At 42.0% G+C, this 26,301-nt stretch overlaps 1 protein-coding gene across 3 annotated transcripts in view; it reads left to right on the top strand.

Annotated features, from left to right (window-relative positions):
• Positions 1–26,301, top strand: part of EPM2A (EPM2A glucan phosphatase, laforin) — a 180,198-nt gene that overhangs the window by 129,373 nt on the left and 24,524 nt on the right. For all 3 annotated transcript variants that reach the window (XM_029594030.1, XM_029594028.1, XM_029594029.1), the window contains exon 3: positions 6,534–6,775. In XM_029594030.1, the coding sequence (XP_029449890.1) occupies positions 6,534–6,775 (242 nt within the window). The remainder of the gene's footprint in view (positions 1–6,533; positions 6,776–26,301) is intronic.

Genomic DNA, 26,301 nt, shown 5'->3' with positions numbered 1-26,301 from the left:
TTTCCCCTTTCCTTCTCTTCCTTCACTCTCACCTACCCCCTTCCCTTTCACTCACTTTCACTCACAGTGGAACTCTGAACCAAGAGTAAAATACAAAAATATAAGAAATGTTCATTACAAAAGATGGCATAGTCCAATTGCAAAAACAAAAATTTTTTTTTAACCTTTTGGGTTATTTTTCTTATCAGTCTCTAATTGGTCTCTTTTTTCCACTTTCCAATTGTTAATCTTATCCTAATTCTTTTTCAAGGTCTCTTTTTTCTATTTCTTCTCTCTCCTCCTGTTTTCTTCACTTCTTCCCTCATACACACACAGGCTCTCACTTGCTAATGCTTTCTCTCAAAAACTCCTGCACACACATATACACAGGGACAGTAACTTTCAAATTGCATGCTGGCGCACTTTGGCGGGTATGCATCAGCATGCACCCAGATAGATGGCCATTTTATAACTTGTGCACATATATGCACACATTTTATAAAATAGCCTGATTACATGTGCACAATTTTAAGTGGTCACTCACCTACATGTGTAAATCCTGCTTCTATTTTAAAATGGGCGCTTGTCCACGCCATTGCCAGTTACACCAATTTGTCCCACTGGTTTATTTATTAATTATTTATTTAAAAACATTTCTATACTGTCTTTCACAAATAAAATTTGACCAAAACGGTTCACAAAGGTCAAATATAAAAACAAGGTAAAAAGAAATATAAATATTTAATTAAAAATAAAAAGCTAACTAAATACAAATAAATAATTAAAAAAAAAGAACAAAAAAAAAATAATAGATAACAAAAAAAAAATACAATATATACTTATAAGCCCTAATTCTTTAAAGGTAACTATACTAATTTTACAAAAAACAAGTAAAAGTCAGAAATTTTAAATAAATCAAAATGTCCCAAAATGTTCACATGGTTAACAGCAGCATGAACAATAGGTAAATGGATTTGTTGAAATAGACACAAATGGTATATAACTCTTTAAAGTTAAGTGTTTATTCCATCATGTTCTTCAAAAGCTATCTTAAATAGGTGAGTTTTTACTGCCTTCTTGAATTCTTTATGGTTAGTAAATTGTCTTAATGTATTAGGTAGCGAGTTCCAAAGTAAAGGTCCTGCCACCGAAAGAGCTCTCTCTCTAGTTATATTCAATCTCGCCAGCCTAACTGTAGGAACGTCGAGTAAATGTTTGATAGTTTGCACTTCCCCCAGTCACCCTCCTTTAAATCCCTGAGAAGTAAAATTACGCAGTAGGGGATCTGGGAATGTGCCCAGGTGCATCAGTATTTATGTGCACATCTCTTGTCCAGTCCCCGAAACACTCATATCCCACCCAGAACATGCCCATTCCCCGCCCCTTTTTGAAAACGTTTCAAATATGAACACAACAGGAGATATATATATATATATTCACATCTGGGTGTCTTTTAAAATTCAGTGAGCACATGCGATATCTCAGCCGACTCTACCTGTGATTCTAAATGGGGCATGTAATGCCAACTGTCCACCTTCTCAGATACTGTACCCCTTGGCAGATAACCCTCCTCTCCCCCAGCATTTATTTCCTTCCCTATCCTGACAGATATCACCCCTTCCCCCCAGATATCCCTGCCCAGCAAACCCCACTAGTTTACTCCTCTTTCCCACAGACCTCCTTTACCCACAGTGTTAATAATCAGATCCCAGGACAGGATCGATCCCCAGTTGCTCCTGCCCCATGGGCACTGAAATTCAAAATAGCACTGGCTGGCCGAGGATCCCTTTTGCCCCATATACTGGGGATGACTTAAAATCCTCCTTCCTGGAACCACACATCCCCTTGTGAGTTAACTTGATTGCCTTCTTACAACCCTTATTCCAAACATTAGATGATTATTATCAGGCTCACAGCACAGAGATGGTATTACAGTGAATAAATAAAGTTTAGGCTCAATGATTGCATATGCAGCCTGTTTCTTCCAGCTAATCATGGATATAGACTGAAAGGAGCCCTCACATTGGCATCATTTCAGTACAGAGCTAGGGGATGAAATAAAAAAATAAATTGGCCCTGAGTAGACCATCCTGAAGGACAAAACAACCCACAGCAACTCAATTGCACCTGATTATCATTGAACCATAATTCAGTGACTGTAGCCTCATCAATGTCATTTTCTACCTTGGTAGCTTCTAAGTCTATACATTTGTATGGTAGACTGTATGTATGTGTACATATGATTTTCCATGTTGCTTTCTACCTCTCTCTCTGTCTTGTTTTGTATCTGTTCATTCCTAGGTATTGCACCAATACTTCCATCACTACTTTACCAGCCCCCTTGCTCTCCCTAATCCAAACTCTTCCAATTTCCATTCAATATTTTAAATGACTTCCAATTTAATACTACTTTAGTGTATCCACCTGCAGCATTAATGTATCTACCTGTTAATATAGGACAATCTGTATACTTCTCTATTTCCAAGACTGTGTTCTAGTTATAGCACAGTAACATAGTAACTGCTTCCTCATGCAGTTACCCCCATGACATTTATTTTTACAGTCTAGGGCTGGATTCAGCAAAGTGGGTCTGTAGCATAGAGGTAAGTTTCAATTTGTCTTGATTTAGTGTCTTGAATATAGCCTGTTTTGATTTAATTTTCTTGTTGATTTAATTTCCTCTAAAGGTATCTACCCATGAGATCTGATTAACATAGTAGGGTATTATTGGTTAATTTTGATCTTTGTTTCCCTTTTTCATTATTTTCTTTTTACCACTTACCATGGTGTTTCTTTCAAATCTGCTTTCTTGATGTTAAATATAAGTGATAAATAAAGAAATGATTAGAAAATACCCTCAAGTTATCAATTAATAGGAGGTGGGCCTCTTTTAATGGAAAGGAGGCTCTGAAACATGGGGTCATGGGATCAGCAAGGTAGACACAGGAGGAGACTAATAAAATATTTCTTTACTGAAAGGGTGGTGGATGCATGGAACATTCTCCTAGTGAATATGGTGGGGACAGTATCCAAATTCAAGAAAGCATGGGATGAGCACAGGAGATCTTTGAAGATGTGGTAGGGGTTATAGAGCTGAGCAGTTGGTGTGGATGGGCAGAATAGATAGGTTACATGGTCGTTTTCTGCCAATATGTTTCTATGGCCTGGATTTATCAAAATGCATTAAATAGCGCATGTGATAGGAAAAGGGGCATATGTTATGGTAATAGGCATTTTATCACAATTTGTGCTAATACCAATGTGAAGCACTAAGATAGTGCAAATTGCAATAACTTTTCACATTTTGTGATAAGTGCCAGAATTGTTGTATACCATGCTTAGTAATTTTAAGCTCCTGGAGAGCCAGCCTAGCTGTCAGGGCCCTTCTACAATGAGAGAGAGAGAGAGAGAGAGAGACTAGCCATAATGTGCTCATCCTAGGTAGGTATATATATCTCTATAGGAGGCCCACCTAATTACTCGAGGTGAGGTTTAGGTATTAGAGTAGGGGTTAGGGGCCACTTAGACATTCAAAGTGAGATGTACGAACAGAACAGTGCTCTCTTGTGAAGATTTGATGAACTTCATAGTGAGGAAACTCACCCAAAGAAGAGATTTGTGCAATGTTCTCTCAGCCTAGCTTGATGGACTCTACCTGGATAACCAAAATTTTATTGTCTGCTCCAGACAAAACATTAGACACTGAATGCATGTACTTTAAAAGCTACCATCTGGCCAGAGATAGTTTGAGGAGAAATGATACTGTTTGCCTGTTACGACAGGAAATGCTGCAACAAGTAATGAAAAGAAATGGACAAAGAGGAGAGGAGCAGGAGAAAGAGGGAGACAAAGGAAGGAGAGAAGAGGAGAGCAGAAAGAGGCGATAAGGGAAAGAAAATGGAGAGGAAGTGGAGGAGAGAGAAGTGAAAGAGAGAAGGAGACAGAGAAAGCAGATGGAGCAAGAAGGCAACTGCATCCTTAGATATTCAGGCCATATTTCAAGCTACTGCTAGGAACAGTGCTACCCGACTTCATCTCTAATGCCAGTATTGGCTGTGATGGCTCTTTCTAACTCATCAGATCATTGTGGGATAAAAGGAGTCATGGGCCAGACCTAGGGTGGAAGGAAGGATGGCCAGAACTGGATTAGGAGAATGAAGGGCATGACTAGCAGGTGCATGGGCCATAGATTACAGTGGCCTAGCATGCAGTAGCTGGCAAAATCCTAAATATATGAAAAGAAAATGGGAAGAGAGATAGAAAGATGGAAGAAAGAGGAAGCAGCCTCCCCTCCCATGCACCTCTCCAAGTTTTACATCCATCTCTTCTCTTATCTACCTTCAGTCACCTCTGAGGGAAAGAATGGTGTGTAAAAAAAAAGGCTCCTTTTGTTAGCATCCAGACCTATTCAATGAAACACAAGATTTGTTCCAAAACAAAATATTATGTTGAGAAACCATATAACAACACTGTTGCAAATATTATATAATATGCAACATAAAAACCAACAGTAAAACAGGTGACGTAGAGTATATATAAGGTAAAATAATGTGATTGTCTTTCTCTTATGCAATTAGGACCATCCTTCAACAGCGTCATGGGGTACCCTTATTCTGCAATGGCATTTCAGCTACGAGGTGCAGCAAGTAGCCTCTCCCCCTCCCCCCCACCTTAGAATAAATGTGCGTCTCTAGGTTTTATATCTGTACTCCATTGCCCCCTCAGTCATAGATGGCCTGATTTTAAATGGCCGGCGTGCGCAACTTACGCCACCTCAGGAGCTGGCATAAGTTCTAAAACAAAGAAAGATAAAAGGTAGGACATTTTAAAGGGTCAGGGAGGAGAGGGAGGGAGGGTAGGTAAGAGGGGTAGGAAAGTTCCTTCCCAGTCTGTTCCTTAATTGGAGCGGACTGGGAGGGAACTGGGGGAGGCCCAATCTCGTCACCATGCATAAATTACATTTTTCACCCCCCCCCCCCTTGTGTGTGCTGCCGTGGATTTTATATCATGCGTGCACCAGAGCATGCATGTTATAAAATCGTGCGTCCATGTGCGCACACTGGGAAGCACACGCACATGGACGCACGTGCGTATGTTTTAAAATCTACCCTAGAGTTTATAATCTATTCAGGACAAATAGGAGAAGTGGAGAGTTTCATTTATTATGAAAAATTGTTAAACCCATCAAAGGAGTGATTAGGAGAATAAGGGGTTACTTGTATGATTCAGTCAATCTCTTCCAGGGACAAGCTTCTGCAGCCAACAGGCAAAGACCTTCTACTTCCTTCTAATGGTTCTCATATTTCCTGGCAGCTACATTTTAGAAGTGCACACTTAACAGGCTTGCATGGAACTGGTTGTTACCATCTGTGATCTAGAGCACGGATCCAGAGTAATGTTAGTAAATTACCACAAGGGCCTCTTATACCCATAATTGAAACGTGTTGTGTCCTTGCATGACACTTCCCTTTTATTTTTATAATCACATCACATTGTATGAAATAAGTACATGAATATAACTAGGAAGGGGGAAATGATCAGTCTCTGAACCATTTTGCAAACACCAGAGGTAGCTGTAACCTGCAGAGTTTGCAGAATTAATGAAAGCAAAACTATGTGGGTAGTTTTTCTTACTTTATTGCCAAGCAAAAATTGCCTGCAGAGATTTGCATTTGTTTTCTCTGCGAGAATTTTTCTGGTCAAAATAACACATATAGTTTTGAATAAAACATACTACTTACATAGTTCTGATATTCACGGTCTCTCCACCTCTAGGACTGCCTCTTCAGTCAGCGGGGAAATGTATGCACATTGTTAAACAACATGTGTACTTTTCCTCACGGACTCGCATTGCCCAATCAGTCCATGAGTAAAGGTACACGCGTTGTTTAACAATCCTAATTCTTGAGGGTAAAATGCTATTTTATCCATGAAAAGAGCTTTCATTATTGCCCTTCCTGAGAGCATAAAGGTCACACTGATGTAGTGTTTAAAGATCTTTGAAAGGGGGATCTTTTGATGAGCATAAACGATAAGTGTTTGGTAGAAAAATATTTCTTACTTATACCAAAACTTGGAATCTTTCTTGGTGGGTCAATATTTCTCCCATTGACATTAATGGAAATTGTAGACCTCGCAGTACCAAAGTTACTTTTCCAGGAGCAGGAGTAAATATTTTCAGGGCTGAAGGCATCCAGAGGGGAATAAAGTCTTTGTAGGAGATCTGTGGATGGACTGGAGGTCATCTGCTCAACCTCCTCTTCTGTACCATGAATATGTCTCTAATATTTGCTTTTCTGACAGTTGCTATTCAGGCCTTTTCTACTAGTTTCTGATTAGGGGTAAAGAATCCATGCATTCTGAGAGTCATCTACCAATGTGGTTTTGTAACTTAAGCCAGAAGCCAAACTAGAATAAACTTGAGCTTAGTGAGGAAAAACAAAGCCTTTTGTTTTTGGGCTCGGGATGGGGATAGAATAGGGGTTAGTGAGGTTGTAGAGACATTTGTATCTGATAATATTAACTTGTAGATTCTCCACATTTCTTAACATTAGAATTTTACCAAACATCTGGCTGGGAAGTTGCCCTCGACAGCTGGAACATGTGACTGTCAAGCTAAAACACGAACTGGGGGTTACAGCTGTGATGAACTTCCAGACAGAGTGGGATGTCATTCAGAACTCCCGTGGCTGTAACCGCTATCATGAACCTATGAGCCCGGAAACCATGATGAAGCTGTACAGGGATGCTGGCCTGGTGTATGTATGGATCCCTACCCCGGACATGAGCACTGAAGGTAAGATTTAAGAGGTCCATTTTCATTTTCAAAGCATTTTACTTGTGTTTATCGGCCATCTGAAAATTGCCCTACCTCAATGTGGCTAAAACTTTGGGTGTTGGTCCATAACACAGTTTGAAAATTGTCCCCAAATTCCTTCCCCTTCCTTAGTGCAAATTAGTTTTATATTATTACTAGCTAGCACCCATTGAAAATTCATCAGAGGATAATGCAGATTAGAAGCACTCAGCACCCTCTCACTCCAAGCTGACTCCAGTGCAGTCTGAACCCCCTCACCAGCCTGGCCCCAGCACTCTTGTCCCCCCCCCCCCCCAGCTTGTGTCAAACATTCTTTGATACCACTCTACCCAGCCTGACACCAGCATTGCCTTTCCTTCTCTCCTGCCTAACACTAGCACACTTCCCTCCCCAAACTGACCCCAGCACTCTTGTCCCCCCTCACCAGCCTGACCTGCAGCCCAACCCTAGTACATTATGATCCATCTCCCCAGCCCAACCAAAGCACTCTCTTCACTCTCCATTCCCAGCCCAGCTTCAGCACACTCCAACCTTCTTCTCCATCGGGACCCCAGCACTCTTGCCCCTCCTCCCCAACCTGACCCCAGTGCTTCATTCCCCCTTTCCAGTGCAAATCAGCACTCTCCAACCCCTTACCCAATCCAACCCCAGCACTCTATTTCCACCTCACCAGCCTGACTCCAACACTTTCTTTTCCCCTGCCCCAGCATGTCCCACCACATTCTGACCCCCCAACCCAACCCATCCTCAACACACTTTGACCTTCCTCCCCAATCCAGCAGTCTCTTTATCTCCTTTTCAGTTTGAGTCCAGCGTACTATTAACACCCCTCCTATTACTTCTGTCCTGGATATTTGCCACCCCCAGCTCAATTCCAGCACTCTCAACCTACTCTGCCCCACTCAGCTCATTCCGAGCATTCCTCTCCTTTTTCCCTCTCTCTCATCTCTCAGATTGCCTCTTCTCCCACTGCCCTATGGCTAGCTATTTCAGACCCCCTACATCCCAGTCTCCTTCCAGTCTAGTGATTCCTTAGCATCTGCTGGCTATCATCTGCTTATGGCTCTCTGTTCTTGAAACCAGATTTATGGTATTTTACACTGCAACTAGTGCTTAACTTAGCTTTTCAGGTCCAACTCTATTGGCTGAAGACAGACTTCTGTGACTTCTTTGATAACTCATGCTGATGACAGAACCAACAGAGAGGGGAAACTAGAAAAACTGCTGAATTTGCTGACATCAGTGAAAAAGCAATGTCAACAATGTCTGAACTGCAGGCTGTTCAAGTAGTGCAGGTCTCCAAGGACTTGTAAAGAACCTTCGCTTATTATTCATTGATCACCATCAACAACTGGAGAAACAGACCATTGGTGAAAACACAGTGGAACAGCATCTCCAACCACAAGGCCAAGCAGTAAAGTTCAGAGAGGATCCCAGTGTATGCTCCCAACAACTCCATCTATTTGGAGAAATTTCAGAAAAAATACAGTGTATGCTCCTCATCTATTGTCACCTGTGACTTATAGGTATACAAACTGATAATGATAAAAGTATGACCCAGACTAGGAGACTACAGAGACATCGTCATGAAGATATCCTGATTTCCTGGCATAATACCAGTTAGCATCTCCCTGCCTTCATTTTTTTCCTCAGGATTTGGGTATGGTCTATCTGGACCTGAGGGCAAGCATTACACTGGTCTACATTTGAAAAAAAGTTTTCTGCTGACCTAATTGTTTTTGCTGAGTTTACACAATATACAAAATAATTGATTGGCCGATGATTATTGATAAGGCAAATTAAGGTCTGACTACACCAGAAATGCCTATTATGACTGGCCACTTTCATGGTTAAACATTAAACACAACAGGACTTTTATTGTTATTTATATCTTAATGTTGGACCTACATTCACTGTCATTGCTTAAGGTATTGTTGTCATCCTTACAGCTAATTAGCCATCACAAAGCCAGTAACAACAGTAGTTTTTCCAGCTTCCATCTTTGTTGGTTCAGTAGTTAGCATGAGCTATCATAGAAGTCAACTTTCAGCCAATAGATTTGAACTGGAATATGATGGCTGGCATGGGGTGAGCCTTTTATGCTGTGGTGTAGTTGATGCAGTCTTGTAGGTGAACCTATGACTCCTATGCCAACAGCTGGCAAATGCACTGTGAGCAGGACAGGCTGGAGCTTCGCCTATACAAGCTGCCTCCCCTTGGGTTCTGACGGCCAGCAGGCCTTAGATAGGTTTCAAGGGTGGTATAGAAAGCAAGAGTCCAAGGGCATGCTGGTGTCAGAATAGGCAGCAGGCTGGAGAAACCGGGACAGGCCAAGGGTCAGGGCAGGTGGCAAGCAAGCATAGTCAGGTGCAAGGCAAGAGGTCAGGTCCAGGCAAGAGGAAAATGTGGTCATGTCCAAAACAGATCAGGACCAGGTGGCAGGCAATCAGGGTCAGGTCCAAAGCAAGAGGTAAGTATCAGGAAATCAGGCCAAGGATGCATGAAGACACACAAGAGACACTAGTTGAGTCACGGCAGGGCACGGCAAGCTTGGATGAGACAGGCTGGGCTAAGCAAGGCTGGATGAGGCAGGCTGGGCTAGACAAAGCCTGACAAGGCAGGCTGGCTAGGCAAGGCAAGGCTGGAAGATAGGAATGCAGGAACAAGGAACTAGGAATGCAAGAACAATTGGGAACTCAGGAGCAACTTGCATTGCTATAGGCAGCAGATCCATTGCTGAGGTGAGGCAATGCTGTAGGGCCTTTGCTTAAATAGTCATTAGAGCTGATGTCATCAGAAGGTACCGCTCTGAGTTTCCTGCCATGGAGCTTATATTATGTTCACACATGTGCATGTGTGCGCCTAAGGGGAGGTGGTGGCCTGGCCGGGATGGTAGTGTTCTGCCATGACAGAAGGCATCCATCAGCAACAGGCAGCAGCTAGGGTGACTGCAGCAGCTCGCGGTAAGTCCTGTGAGCCACCATACGTAACAGAACCCCCCCTCTCCAAAGCCCCTTCCCAGTCTTCTGGGATTAGGCTTCCTAGGAAACCTCCTGTGGAAGTCCTGAAATCCAGGACTCTCCTGGAATCCAGGATCTCCTCAACTTTATACTGGGGGTCCTCATCAGCTGCGATTTTGGTGGGCTTGAGGGATGGTCTGGCTGGCCAAGATAATATGGCTGGTATCAGCAAGGATACATGGAAGACTTCATGAATCCAAAGAGTTGAAGGTAACTTTAGCTTGTAGGCTAGTGGTCCTAGCTATTGCATGATAGGGAAGGGACTCACAAATCTTGGGGCAAACTTCAGCAAAAGCATTTTGAGGTACATGTTTTTTGTACTAAGCCATACCAGGTCCCCAGGTTGGAGTTGAGATGCTGATTGATGTCTCTTGTCTGCCTGTTAAAACGTGCCACCATTTGATCAAGGAGGGGGTGCATCTTTTGCCACTGGTCCTAGATTTTGTGACCCATTATGTTGGCTGCAGGGCAGGTGACTGGAACCGGGACGGGTTTAGCTGTGTGAGGATGGTGGCCAAAGCCACATAGAAAGATGAGGATCCAGTTGAACTGCTCACATGATTATTGTGACAGAAATCCATCTATGGGAGTAGCGATGCCCTGGTGTCCTGGTGTTGGTTTATATAGGCCAGTAGGAAGGCCTTGAGGCTCTGATTTGCTCACTTGGTTTGCCCATTGCTCTGAGTAATCCTGAATTTCCAGAAGTAGGCTGTAAACTATACTCCTCACTCCAGGAGAATGTGGAGAGGGCCCATGCAGACAGAAGATGTACTAGATGAAGAGAATGTCTATTTCAGGTGCTGAAGGGAGGCCAGGGAGAGTCATGAAAAGGGTCATCTTTGAAAAATGATCCACCACCACCCATATAGTGATGTTGCACTTGAGAGGAGAAAGTCAGTGATAAAATCAGTGGTCGTGGGTCCAGCGTTCCTTGGGGACTGGCAGCAGCTATAACATTCCCCAAAGTCGAGTTCGAGAACTCTTGATCATGGAACATGTGGAACCTGAGGAACAGGATTCTATGTATCACTTCACTTCAGTCTTCATCTGAGGCCACCAGAAATGATGAAAAATTAACTCCAGGGTTCAGGTGATGCTGTGATTCCCCACCAAATGGGAGTTGTGGGCCCACTGAAGAACTTTCTAACGACGTCATTGAGGAATGACAGCCTTCCTTGGTGGAAATGTCAGTGCGATGGCAACTGTGATCCTTATGGGGTTGATGATAAGTTGTGGGGGCTCCAGAGAGTCTTCAGGATCAAAGGAATGTGAGAGGACATTGGTCCTTTGGTTCTTCTTTGCAGGATGATATCGCAGTTCAAAGTTAAACTGGTTGAAAAATAATGGCCAATGGGCTTGCTGTGGATTTAGCTGCTTTGCTTTCACCAAATGCTCCAGATTCTTGTGGTCCATGTAGACAGTCACAGGGTATCTGGTACCTTCTAACAGATGTTGCCATTCTTCTAAGGTAGTTCGACTGCCAGTAGCTTGCAATCTTTAATGGTATAATTTCTCTCTGCAGGAGTAAATTTTTGAGAGAAATAAGAGCAAGTCACAAGAGTTCCATGGTTGTTGTGCTGTAAGAGGACAGCTCCTACCACAAGGGTAGAAGCATTTATCTTCAGTATGAATGGCTTGGAAGGGTCTTGCTGATGCAGATATGGGTCATGGGTGAATTCCTCTTTGAGACACTAAAATAGTGAGTTGGTCCAGTTCTTGGTATCTGAGCCCTTTTTGGTAATAGTGGTAAGTGATGCGGCCAGAGTAATCTTGAATGAATTGCCGGTAATAATTCACAAATCTGAGGAAGTGCTACAGGGCTTTGAGGCCTATGGACCGGGGCCATTCTAGGATGGCTTTCAGTTTCTCAGGATCCATGCATTGGCCTTATTGAAAAATAATATAGCCAAGGAAAGAGAATCCTTCTTGTTTGAAAGAACATCTTTCTAATTTTGCATATAGGTGGTATTCATGGAGTCTCTGGAGAACTTGCTCCGTGACACATGATCTTGGTTTTTTTGTAATGATTTTGAAAACACTAGGATATCATCCAGATATACCACCACATGGGAATAGAACAGGTCCCAAAAAATCTCATTAACCAGAAACTGAAAGACCACGGGGGTGTTGCATAACTAAAATGCCATCACCAGATATTCATAGTGTCTATCTCTGGTATTAAAATCAGTCTTCCATTCATCTCCCTCTTGGATCCTAATCATGTTTATGCCAATCCACATGTCAAGCTTGGTAAATAGCCCCACTGAGGCAGTCAAAGAATTCTATGATCAGTGGAAGAGGATATAGGTTCTTCTTGATAATTGCCTAAATGAACCCGTTGATCACTTTGGGCAGTATATATAAGCTTATCTGCCCTCCATTCTGTCTAATCTGTCTGTATGTCACATTTCCAGTATTTCTTACAAGTAGATTTTCTACATGATAGGAACTTTTTTGCAAAGTTAAGATTAACATTTTAAAATGTGAAAAAATGGTCTCATTTACAGTTCAATGCTTCCACTACTTGACTTTTTAACTGAAGATGGACTGAAAGGACTCTGGCTGGAGTGATTATTTGTAGAATATGAAGACCTATGGGTGGTCTAGTTTTGTGCTTATAAATTTTAATAGCATTAGAAAGAATTATAAAGATTAATAATGATTGTAACTCAACTCACTTTTTTGGGTTGTGCTTTAGGTCTGTCATAGGCATCCCTTGATGATAATGAAAAAGATAATTTTGTACTTGTTTCTATTTTATGATCACTGATAATCTCGAAGTCTTGAAGGATCTCAAAACTCTTTGGAGTAGAGGAGTAGCCTAGTGGTTAGAGAATTGGCTGCAAACCAGGGAATCCAGTATTCAAATCCCTCTCCATTGCTTCACTCTCCATTACCTTAGGTTAAAATTAAAGCCCTCTGGGGATAGAGAAATATCTACAGTACCTGAATTCAATGTAATCCGCTTTGAAGTGGTGGAATATAAGTTTCTCTATAGTTTTTGCAGTCAAAACTTTACATCTAGTTGTATTTGTGTGAATGGATGCACAGGTAGCTAGCATGGTCATAGATTGACAGCAGCAGATCCAAGATTCTTTACTATTGCATGCAAACAGTAGGCAGAATTTTACTTCTCTTTAGCTTAGGACAATTCAAATAAATATCTTACAGAAAGAGACTATATAGCAGACTGCAAAGGAAGATTGTATTTTTAATAAGTGAGCATGAAGTATGATTTCAGCAAACATTTATCTAAAAAATATAGGAACAAAATTCAAGAGGTTAATTATTTAGATGCATGTTAGATTTTGAGAAAAGACTTTTTTTTAAAATTTTTCCAAATTGTCATTCTTCATAATGAGCATGAGAAAAAAAATCAATTGCCCTATCAATCCACACTCTTGTATACTTTCTTTGTGGCATGTACCTCTCGACCTTAGAAAACTAGCAGCTGCCTCTGATTCCTTTTTTATTTTCCAAGCTCCCTCTCTTGGGGAAACTTCAAAGTGAAAGCATGTACACTGCATGCTCACAGATCTCCAACATACGACTAGCACTCATTTTACTTTTTTCACCAGTTTCTCTAAAAACCTAACCAAGGTTTTGTCTCTCTGCTTCACTGCCTTGTGCCTAGATTCATCAAAATGCTATAATTTCACACTATGATAATTTTTCACCCCACAGTAGAGAGAGAGAGAGAGAGGGAGAGCGAGAGAGCACCTCTTTATAATGTCTTCATAGTATTCAACTATTTATATCACTATAAGAAGGCCAGCTAATAAATCAAGGTGAGGTTTTGGTGGTGGTTTAGGGTTTGGGGGCAAGTTTTACATGCAGATAAGCTAGGGCAAGAGAACATTGTAGAAATCTCATGTTTGTGATTTTCCTCACTCCAAATGACGTCAAATCTTCACCGAGGTGTACTGTGCTGTTCGTACATCTCACTCTGCATATAAAACTGGCCCCAAAACCCTAAACCACCACCAAAACCTCACCTCCTATAGTGATATAAATTGTTGAATATTGGGAAGACCTCCCCAGAAGTGCTCTCTCTCTCTCAATTATCGCAAATTGCATTTCAGGCATTTTGCACAGCTTAACGCCATTAATCCTGCCCCTTTGAAAAATGTAACGCCATAACACATTTTGATGAATGACCCTGATAATGGTTTTTTTCTGTCTGATTCCATTTTTGTTCTCCTAACAGCCTTATTTGCTTTTCCCCAAAATGCATAAATGTATTCTTCTCCCTCATTGGTCAATTTTTTTCTCCTCAAGGCTAATCTTGTTCCACTGTGAGGTCAGCAACATTTTCCTTGTTTGTGAGTACTGGGTACATTTTAATATTGCTTCTCCTCCCTTGTGGTTTCCGATATTAGTAGTCACAGCTAGCAGAACAACCCAGAAAGAGGGTCATTTGCAGGTCATTTGTAAAGGGACTTGTGCAGGTAAAGTCATGCTTTACTTGCAGAAATGGACCTTTGGAAAACTGCACAGCTCATAAGCACATAAAATCATGCATGTACACTCTGTTGACTGGATTTTAAACCCTCCCCCCCCCACACACACTCGTAAAAAATGGGGATTACGTGCATGGCCGGGCCTTGCGCACGCTGTGAGCATTTTAGAAGAGGCCTGGCTGCGTGCGTAACCCCCGTTACGTGCACAAGAGCCAGACCTCTGGGAAGGGGCGGTCCCGGGGGCAGAAAGGGACGGGCCAGGACAGCACCATTCCTCACTGTCCTGGAGCCTGGTGTGGCTGTCGGCGCGCGCAAGTTACTTCAGGTCAGGAAATTAATTAATTGGAGTGGACTGGGAGGGAATGGGGAAGGCCCCGATGCGTCATCATGCGAAAGTTGCAGAATTCGACCCCCCCATTCGCGCGTCACCCCCGCGAATTTTCATGTTATAAAATCGCGTGTCCATGTATACGCACCAGATAGCATGGGCACATGGATGTGTGCTAAGGGCCGGATTTTCAAAGGGCGTAACCCCCAATTGTGCACCCCCTTACACACGCCGATCCCGTATTTTATAACATGTGTGCGCATGTTATAAAATAACATGCGTGCGGTATGGCATGTTCTTATGTTCTTAAATTGGTATCGTATAGGGATAACAGAAGTAAGAGAAGAAGCATAACAGTTACATGGAATAAATTGGTATCATATAGGGATAACAGAAGTAAGAGAAGAAGCATAACAGTTACATGGAATAAATTGGTAACATATAGGGATATCAGAAGTAAGGGAAAAATAATTAAAATTAAAATTAGTAAACTATGTACAAATATATACAAAGGTGATGTAGGGGCAACAGAAATTTAATATAATTAAAAGCTAGTTACTTTTGAAAATTTTAAAGTTCCTGCATAAGTGCAAAGCCCACCCTAACTCTCTATCTCTGGAAATGCCTCGGCTCAGTCCAGGTAAATGTCGATACGTGTGTAAAAATATTGGATATCCAGGGAGAAATGTTATAATAAACTGTTTCTTTTTAACCTACACACATGCCTTTGAAAATTACCCTCAAAATTAGCAGTGTGTACAACCTCCCTGCATTTATATTAAATGATTAAATGAGAAAAAACTATTTGAAGTTATCTTTTAAGTGCCATAGGATAATTATTTTTGTTTATTTTTTTTGTGATTTAACAGACAGTGAGACGCTATTACACAACACACATTCCAGTCTATTAATGTTTAATCTTCATTCTTTTGCATACTGTGAGCAAATCCAGGGATTTCTGCAGACTCAGATTGCAAAGCATAACTTGCTGATAAATAATTTGGTTGCATTGTAATGAAAGTAAATAGTGCACTTGCAGTAGCAAAGTTAAAAATCATATATTGCAGTTTGCTGAAGTGACAAATGCAGAGCTAACTCTTGTGGGCAACCGTGAAGGTAGAGCAGGTAGCACATAGATACCCAAAGAAATCAGAGGTTTTTAACTGGTCTGCTTTGTTCATAGTCAGCTGTAAATATTTTTTATCCATGTCACCTTGGACACCATGAATAAAATCTGCATTGTTGGATTCATCAGGTTTGCTCTCATTCACAAGAGGAGCAGCAGCAAGTAATACAATTTGCAGCTTCTACTTTGGTTTTATTGTTTAGGAATTGGGAAATCAGAAAGGGAATCATAATCTACCACAATAAATTGAAAAAAACAAGCCATTCAACACTAAATAAGCACTGTTTCCCAAGAACACAAGGTATCAGCAAGCCCATCGGTGTGCCTTCAAAAGTAAAAGAATTAAAAGCCACCTGGTGATTTCATTGAGTCCCCTTGCAATAACACAACACGTGTTTTTTAAATACATTTTTGTGATTTTAAAAACATCCAAGACAACTGTACGCCATGATAAATGTAGCATGTCCAACCCAAAAAATAAATACATTTTTAAATATCCAGTTTAATCATATTAGCTGACGAGGACGGTGTTTCGCATCACAGTGCTTCTTCAGGGGCAAACCTATTCAGAAGTATTTCCAATAAAGGTTGGTGAAATAGTGGTCTAAAAATCTAAGAACAAAAACAGAGCAGATCATTATAAAGTAAACTAGAAACTCAAAATAAGAACATTTAACTGGAGCTTGTAGATCCATACTTCATCTGGATGAACTGCATCTCAAAGCTATCAAAATGGAGACCTCAGGACAAAGCTGACTTTTTTCGAAACCAGCTGATGGCAGTTCATTGACCATTACTTTTTTTATATTTTATTTAACACTTTTCTATATATTTGGCTTCTTTAGTTTCTTCTCCCATCATATGTACATGACTCTCAAGACATGATCATCTACAACTACATATGGATTCCTCAGAAGTAGAAGAGCTGTACACAAGTATTCCACAATGAGAAGCCAGAGCAGTAGCATCTATTTATTGTGAACAGCATGCTCGACCACATAGAATTCTGACTTTTGTTTTGATATGTCTTTTGGAAATTGCATTAAAAAAAACTTTTTTTTGTGTTTAATCTGCGCTTTTACCAGCAAATGTGTGGCTCAGCAATGGGGGCTAATATGGCCCCCAATTTGGTGATCCTCTATATGAGATCCTTTGAAGAGAAGTGGCTTTCTGCTCACCCATTTGGTTTATCAATGACATCTTCTTATTATGCTGAGGATATAAGTCTCATTTTCTTGCATTCTTGATTTGGTTAAATTCCTTGGACTCACATTTGAAATTCACCGCTGACATTCAAGAACATCGCATATCATATCTAGAAATATGGATCTGTAAGATACAGATATATCTAATATTCTGCTACATTTCACCAGTGCTCATCCATGGGTTCTCAAAGAAAGTCTAGTCCTTAGCCCATTTTTCCAACTACAGCATCTATATTCCACTGTTAATGAGTATCAGATAGTCTAAAATGATGACTCATTTTTTCTTTGGAGGCTATCCAGGATCTTCTGAAAGGAGAAAATATTTAAGAGCTGAAAGTAGTCGTCATGATTGGTTATTTTTACCTCAATCATGATATAATGAACATCGGATGACCTGTATACTACAGTTTTCCTCAAAAGCCAAGGAGATCTGATCTCCAATTTTTAGAAAATGAAGGGTATTGCAATTACATGATGTCTTTGAGGATCCCCAATGGATTTCCATTACCAGAGAAAGTAACCTGCATGACTATTTAGTTCATTCTGATTTTCAAGGACACAATCCACTACAGAATGTTCATCCTGGAGTAGGGATGTGAATCGTTTTTTGACGATTTAAAATATCGTCCGATATATTTTAAATCGTCAAAAATCGTTAGAGGCTATATTTAATAGGAATTCCCCCGATTTATCATCAAAAATCGTAAATCGGGGGAAGGGGGAGGGGAGGGGGAGGGCGGGAAAACCGGCACACTAAAACATCCCTAAAACCCACCCCGACCCTTTAAAATAAATCCCCCACCCTCCCGAACCCCCCCAAAATGTCTTAAATTACCTGGGGTCCAGTGGGGGGGTCCCGTTGTGATCTTCCACTCTCGGGCCACGAGTGCGTTGATAGAAAATGGCGCCGGCGCTACCTTTGCCCTGTCATATGACAGGGCAAAGGTAGCGCCGGCGCCATTTTGGTTCCTGTCCCCAACGTCACGAGTGTGGAAGATCGCTCCCGGACCCCCGCTGGACCCCCAGGGACTTTTGGCCAGCTTGGGGGGGGGCCTCCTGACCCCCACAAGACTTGCCAAAAGTCCAGCGGGGGTCCGGGAACGACCTCCTGCACTCGAATCGTGTTGCCGTAATGAAAAATGGCGCCGGCCATACGGCTGGCACCATTTTGCCATACGGCAATATGGCCATATGGCCGGCGCCATATGGCCCCACTGGACCCCAGGTAATTTAAGACATTTTGGGGGGGGTTCGGGAGGGTGGGGGATTTATTTTAAAGGGTCAGGGTGGGTTTTAGGGATGTTTTAGTGTGCCGGTTTTCCCGCCCTCCCCCGATTTACGATTTACACGATATTTTAAAAAACAAAACCGCGACGATCCGATTCCCTCCCCCCCCAGCCAAAATCGATCGTTAAGACGATTGATCGCACGATACACATCTCTATCCTGGAGCACTACATCAACCATGTGGAAGTTGTTCCATGTGTCATACCTCGATACACACATCCTCAATCTTTATACCATCAGCTAATTTCATCACTACTCTGAAGTTCTCCACATTTGCCACTGTAAAGGTGTTATTTAAAACTTTCCTTTTCACAAAGACCTTCCAAGATGAATTACTCCTCTGATTTTACAGATATCTATGTTCTAAGCATTTATACAGATATTAATGATGCTTTCTATAGTTTTTTATCTTCTTTTATTTTCATTATTTTTTGTCAATTTTTAAAATTTTTATTTTAGTTTATATTTTGAATCTATCATTTGTATTACTCTCTTTTAGCTCTAATGTATGGTATGTTTATTTTTCAATTTATGTACATTGTATTGACATACTTATATAAGAATTGTGATTCATAAAGCCTAATAAATAATAATAATAATAATAATTAACATCATCCATTGTCCATGTTTGAAATTCTATGTGGAAAGACTCAACATGTTCAGTGTTCAAACATTGCTCTTGTTTAACTCTTTGTCGATACATGGCATCACTAGTATCACATTGTGAATAATTTAATCATTGTTTTGATGATCTGCACTTTTGTGTGATTAATCAATTGATTCCAGATTGGCAAGGAGGAGATTTTGAATTAAAACTGCTACATTTGGAGCAACATTGGATATATAAGTTGAAGACAGTAACTCCCGAGTGTCTAAATGCCAAATTAGATCTGAGCATATTTTTATGACTTTGAAACTATGATATTTTGATATGATCATGATAGTGATGCTATCAGCTATTTGTTTTTTTGTGGATTCCTGGTGTCTGACATTTCACTGACGTCATCACACCATCAGCTGGTTAGTGTTCCATACAACTCAATATTTGAAAGAAGTCAGCTTTGTCCTGAGATCTCCATTTTGACAGCATTTTTTAAAAATGCTTTTTAAACAATCTCTGTGACAAGTATTGGAATAAATGGTGATGTAACAAATTGAAGCAAGACTCTCATTTAGGGCCAGATTTTAAAAAGGTTATGCGCACCAGGCCTATTTTCAAAGGGCCGGATTTTTAAAAGGTTGCAAGCGTAAATCTGGAGGATCTATTTTAAAAAGGCCCGGTGACGCGGGTAAAGCCCCGGAACATGTGTAAGTCCCGGGGCTTTACAAAAGGGGCGGGGCAGGGCCAGAGGCCTATAACACAGCGGCTATTGCTGCTGTCGAAGGATCGTGTGCCGGCAGCCTGCCGGCGCGTGCAACTTGCGCCTGTCCGGAGGCAGGGCTTTTAGTAAGTCTTGGGGGGGGGGGGGCGTGTATTTAAGTAACTTTGAAGGGTTGGGGTGGGTTGTTTTTTTTCGGTGTTTAATTCAAGGAGACTTGGTGGGCAGTAGACCAGGCAGATTTGAAAATGGTTCGTGTCAAAAAGAGCGATTTCATGATGCGTGGGCACTGAGATTGGGATTAATTTAGTTTTAAATTTTTTTTCAATAATTAGTAGTAATCCTCCACCTCTTTTATTTATTCTCGGGATTGAGAAGACTTCATAGTTTTTATTTGGTAACTGGTTCTTTAGAACTACGTCTGATTTTTTTTAGCCATGATTCTGTTATTGCTATAAAATTTGGTTTTGTGTCATATATTAGGTCTGTGATGATGGGAAATTTTTTTGGCACTGATTGTGCATTGACAAGAAAAAAGGAGATCATTAGTAGTTTGTTTAAATTGGTACTGTTTGTGCGTTTTACAGGAATTAGGTTATTAGAAGTCAAATTGTTTTTACTTTTATGGCTGTGATTGAAATTGTGTTGTTGCTTCAATGTTTTGCTTGCATACTTACCCTTTCCTGTGCTTACTTGGATGGGGAATGTCTGGCTTGTGTTGGTTGAGTGTGCCATCATGTTGTTTGGTAGGTGGTGGTCTTTTTCAGCAGGTATTCTTTCCTGGTGTACAAGGGGCTGTATGAAGGGGCGTACAAAGGGGCATGCCTTTGTCAAACGCCTTCTGAAAATCCAAGTACACTACATCTACAGGTTCACTTTTATCCACATGTTATTAACTCCTTCAAAAAAGTGAGGCAGATTTGTGAGGCAAGGCTGATGGACCGAGTACAGGAGATGGCTCCCGGACCCCTGCTGGACCACCAGGGTCCCGGACCCCTTCTGGACCACCAGGGACTTTTGGCAAGTCTTGGGGGACCCTCCTTACCCCCACAAGACTTGCCAAAAGTCCCTGGTGGTCCAGAAGGGGTCCGGGAGCCATCTCCTGCACTCAGGCCGTCAGCTGCCAGTATTAAAAATGGTGCCGATAGCCTTTGCCCTTACTATGTCACAGGGGCTGACCAATGGCACCGGTAGCCCCTGTGACATAGTAAGGGCAAAGGCTATCAGCTGCCAGTATTCAAAATGGCGCCGATAGTCTTTGCCCTTACTATGTCACAGGGGCTACCGGTGCCATTGGTCTGCCCCTGTCACATGGTAGGAGCACAAGATGGCACCGGTCAGGTGGGTGGGGGGTTGTAGTTAATTAGATTTTAGCCAGGAAACTAATAAGAATGGAACGCATGAACGGATTGGGGCCCCCCCTTGCCGAATGCAACGTATCTGCCCCCCCATGAATACGAATACCGAATGTAATGTAATGCGGTCCCTCTGCACATCCCTTATTTTGCCTTATTCACCTCTATTGTTTTATCAATTTATGTATTGCTTCAGTTATCCTTGTTCTATGTAAACCGATCCGATATGGTTATTACTATGAAGGTCGGTATAAAAAAGTGTTAAATAAATAAAAATAAATAAATCCCTAGTGCACTTGCCCAGGGCTAGAGCCATGTAACTTTAGTTCTACTATGGAGGAGGTGTAAGTCTTAACAATATTTACAGGCATCTGTGAGGAGTTTAAAGGGTCTGGGGTAACTCGGAGGAATGCAGGCTAAAAAAACAAAGGGATTTGGAGGTCCTAGCTGTAGACTAGGTGAGCTAGTGAACAAACTGATGAAACTGTTCATGGCCAGAATACCCGCTTGTTATAAAATTCCATCACTTATGTGTTCAAACCCAACTTACCATGCTGGGCACATACAAACTTATAGTTACGTGCTCATATACCCGCGCTTAGGCTATTTTATAGCATGCACCCGTCTGCACACATATGTTATAAAAAATGCCATGTCTCTGGGCACGCACAGATGCACATGCATATATATGCACCGTGCATCCATTTCAAAGTTACTATCTTAAAGCCAAATGTATTAGCTCGGCGCATGCAAATACCGGGAGGTATGTGCGTGGTTGGGCTGTGCGCGCGCCAAGCACATTTTCGCAACAGCCCAGCCAAACACGTATCTCCCGATACACGCGGAAGGGTCGGGCTTTGTGAAAGGGGTGGGCTGGGGGCGGGGTCTGGGCAGAGTGGGGGCTGACTGGGACAGCCGCCATTAGGCCCTATCCTGGGGAAGCATGCCCCGGCAGCTGGCTGGCATGCAGAACTTACTGCAGCTCAAAGGAGCAAGTAAGTTAAAAAAAAAAAAAAAAAGAGGTTAGTTAGGGTAGGTTTAGGGGTCGGGAAGGAGAGGGGAAAAGTGAGGAAGGTAAGGTAGGGGATAGGAAAGTTCTCTCCCAGTCTGCCCCTTCATTGGAGCGGACTGGGAGGGAACTGGTGTAGGCCCGATCGCATCGCCACACATTTTAAACTAAAATCCCCCTCCTTGCGCATGCGAGTCGTGACTCGCCCGCACATACGCGCATAGATATAAAACTTGGGCTCGCCTGTGCGTGCAGGAATCGTATTCTATAACATACGCACGGCGACGCGCATGTTATAAAATTGCTGCATCCATGTGCGCATGCTGGGAACTGCACACACATGGACGCATGCGTGTGTCTTTGAAAATCTACCTCTTACTGAACAGTTTACATACAGTGTAGGTAATTTTCAAAAGGATTTAGTGAATAACTGGAATTTATGCATGAATTTGGACTTTTGAAAATTGCTACTTTTACATGCTTAATGCCTTTGAAAATTCACTCTATAATACCTAAACACAGTGGGACAGATATTCAAAGGCATTTATCTGTATTTTTAAATAGTCAGTCAGTAAGGCAGCTAGTAAGCAAGCAGTAGTTAGTGTGTTTATTTTTAAAAGTCTGTAAGGCAGCTAGTAAGCAGAAGTTAGAGTGTTTGTATATTAAAAAAAAAAAAGTAGCCAGAAGCTAGAAATAAGCTAGGAGCGGTGTATATCTAAGTAAAAAGGTTGAAAAGTTCAGTTCAGTTACTCACCTTGGAAAGGTGTTGAGGTAGTGTGATTTGGTTTGATTAGGTACCAACATTTGTTAATCTAGAGAACAGTGAGTCACTCTGATTGACTATCTGAAGTTAGACTGTATTTCCCAATCTTCCCACCCCTAACCCACCCACCCCTAGCTCATCCTTTAATTTATAGGTAGGTGCCACTTACCAAAAACAAAAAACCTTATTGAGAGTTTGATCATTCCCCTGTAGGCCACTACCAGACATATAATGAATTCACTAATACATTTAAAGGACATTAATTAGACACATTCCTACTCCCATAGCAACCTCAAACTTAAGTAAGAACTGAACAAATTGGAGATGAAGGCAGCAGTCCAGCAGCAAGAGGGGGGCTTCCCAGTCTTTTGCATCAAATGTCACATGTATGATTTTTTTACCCGTCGGTGAGAAATTGTACATGTGCATGCGATGCAAAGAGCTCCTGGCCAGCTAAGGCTGCATTTCTGTTATGTTTAAAGATATCACACACAGTGTCAAAAACTGCAGTAATGTATGATACAAAATGTTTGGCCCAATGAGGAAAGCCACGAAACATATACAAATGAAACAGCTGTTCCAAAAAGAAAGCAGTAAAGTTTTAAAGAAAATATCTGTTGCAAAATGTTTCTGTACCGTATGGGGGCAATTTTATAACTGCCAGCATTGGTGTAAAGCCTGTGAGGAGGCTTTACCTGCAGGCTTCACCCCAGTTTTCAAAATAAAGATACGAGTCTACTGTCACTTTTAAAATTATCTCAGGAAAGCTACCTGCACATATTCACGCTTGCTAATTTGTGTGGGTAGTTTTCTGAAGAACACATAAGGTGCCTACTTTTGAAAATTGTAAAGTATGTGCAGAAGTGCAGGCTGCTCTGCAGCGTCACCTCGAGCATGGCTTTTATCACTGCAAATAAATTTACAAGTGGTCGGGGCACTACGTGCAGCAGTTTACCTGTTCATGGGGAGGAGGGGGAGGGGGCAGTTTAAAAAAGCCCATTTCTGGGGCTAATGAACGAAAATGGCTTTCAGAATTACCTTCCCTAAGTACAATTTCCATTTGCGCAGCAGAAGGTATTCTTTTCTCCCAGATGCACTGTGTTCAGCTATCTCTAGCACACTGGCACTAAATGATGCTCGAGTGCAACATAATTCTAATTCTCATCACAAATGCTAGGAATTCTTATGACATCTAGTAAAGGGAATCATTTCTGTGATTGGTAAAATGCCAGTTGAAAAAAAAAATGTGCTTGCTTTGAGAAAATGAAAGACAAAACATTTTCCAATTAAAAAAAAAAAAGAAAGGATTAAGTCTCACAGTGTAAATGCAAGAACTATAACCTATGATATGAAAGCTAATGAGACAGTTTGAAGATCTGGTGCACGTTGTGGCAGTTCTCTTTTTTCTGCAGTTGTACAATTTCAATTATTTCCATTGTTTAATGTCAATTGTTTTAGTTGAAGGTTATATCTAATTCAGTGTTCAGAACTGTACATGTACAATAAAGACAGTATTTTCAAGCCATTATTTCCAGAATGACATGCAATGCAATGGACGCTTGCTGAGAATTTACTGGATTCAGAAGGGAGCAGGGGCAGAACATTTTGCTCCCTCACTGTGAAAGGACTCGGAACTAAATCTATTTTTTTTTTAACTTTAAAAGAATCACAAATCTTGACTTGTGGTCCTTTGCCAAAAGAGTTTTTATATTAATGTGAGCAGACAACCGAAAAGATATTTATCTAAAACCTGAAACAAGATGGAATATTTTCTTCCTCTAGGATTAGTATGTCACTTTGAAACAACTAGTACTATTGTAGTCTTCTGGGAGAGGATCCAGCCTCTTCAGAGGCAAGAGGACTTTAACAACAAAGTTTCCAGTCATCGCAGGCAGGGTTTGCTAGCCAAGTATAAATTTATGGGCTGCCTGTAGAAACAGCAGAAAAGTAGACCTGTCCATTAGTCAACGAAGTCCATAAATGTCTTTATAGCGACTATAAATTTCCAGGCACTTGGCAGTCCTGGCCTTGTCTCTCTTCCGGCTCCCCCTGGCACTGAACAAGAGCCAGATGCAACATAGGTTGAGCTGCCAGCCCAAATACACATGCTACTGTGGTGGCAGAACAGAAGGAAGCTCAGTTGTACCTTCCTTCCCTCCAACCCTGTTCAGTAAAATCTCCAAGGGGGACCCGTCCCCCCTGAAAGTTTTCAGACATTTTTACTGAGAGTCTATTCAAAAAATGAAATGGGTTGTTAGTCATGTCAGATTTAAATAAAAACAATTAAAAAAAACCCTCAGACTGTGAGTAAAAATGTTTCTCCAGAGTTAATAATCATGATTACAGAATGCAAACAGATTTAATCATTCAAATAACACAATTTCTCATGCAAGTTTACTTTGCTATGAAACCATGGAAGCACAGTCTTCGTTGTCCAGTTTTGAAAATGGGTTTGCATCACTTTTAGGGCAGTCCTTTGCATCCATGGATAGATAGTAATGCATTTTTTTTTAATATAGATATGTAGTGGTCCATATTAAGATACAGTCTGACTAGCAAAGTTAGCCAGATAAACTTGTCAGGCTATCTTTGGAGGTATATTCAATATTGAAACCACACTATTGAATATAGCCAGACATCTTAAAGTTAGCTGCCTAACTTTTAGTAAGCTCTTTAGTCTGACCAGACTTAGCCAGTGTTGCGGACGGAACGGTGGATCCTTGGACTGGCCTGGCAGAGTAGGGTGGATAAATAAGAGAACTCCGCGGAGATGGAATAGGCCAGAAGGTGGAGTCAGGATGGACGTAGAGCCGAAGTCTTCACTCTGGAAGCCCAAGGTCCCCCGGGAGGAGCCCATGAGGACCCGGACCGCTGGGACTTAGGTGACGGCAGTGAGCTGAAAAGAAGACAAACCAGAAGTCGGGGTAGGCGCAGAGACAGAGAGTCAGAAGCAAGCCGGAGTCAGGAACCAGAGAAGCAAGCCAAGAGGAATCCGGAACCAGGAACCGTGGACCAGAGCAGACGTGGGATCAGGAGCCACGAAGGAACCAGAGCTGGAACTGAAGCAGGGACAGGAACAGAAGATCCAGAGCTGGAACTGAAGCGGGACCAGGAACAGAAGATCCGGAGCTGGAAATGAAGCGGGACCAGGAACAGGAACAGAAGATCTGGAGCTGGAACTGAAGTGGGACCAGGAACTGGAACAAACTGAAGGTCCAAGCAGAGATGAAGGCAGGGAAGCAGGAAGGCAGCAACTAACTACCCAAGGCAGGGAACCTCGTTGCAAGGCAACTTGGTCAGTCAGACGCCGGGCTTAAATCCCTGCCGGCGTCTGACATCACTTCTGGGGGCGGCCTGCGGTCTGGCGAGAAAAGCCCTTTAAATAATCCCTCCTCGCGCGCGCACGCCTAGGAGGGGAAGGGCCTGATTCTGGGACTCGGCGGCGTCTCCCTCATGCAGACGCCGCCGCGGAGAGACCTGTGTAGGCCCAACGAGTGGCAGACCTTGTTGTCGGCAGCCCGGGAGAGAAGGTAAGGATCTTGTCGTGAGACCCGCGACCGGGACCTCCCCCTCCTGGAAGGACCAGGTTTACCGGGGTGGACCAGATAGAATTGATGAAGCAGGGATTTGTCC

The sequence above is a fragment of the Rhinatrema bivittatum genome, chromosome 3 (genome assembly GCF_901001135.1).
Source record: "Rhinatrema bivittatum chromosome 3, aRhiBiv1.1, whole genome shotgun sequence".
NCBI lineage: Eukaryota > Metazoa > Chordata > Amphibia > Gymnophiona > Rhinatrematidae > Rhinatrema > Rhinatrema bivittatum.
The sequence above is the reverse complement of the archived record's forward strand: the minus strand, read 5'-3'. Positions and strand labels throughout refer to the sequence as shown.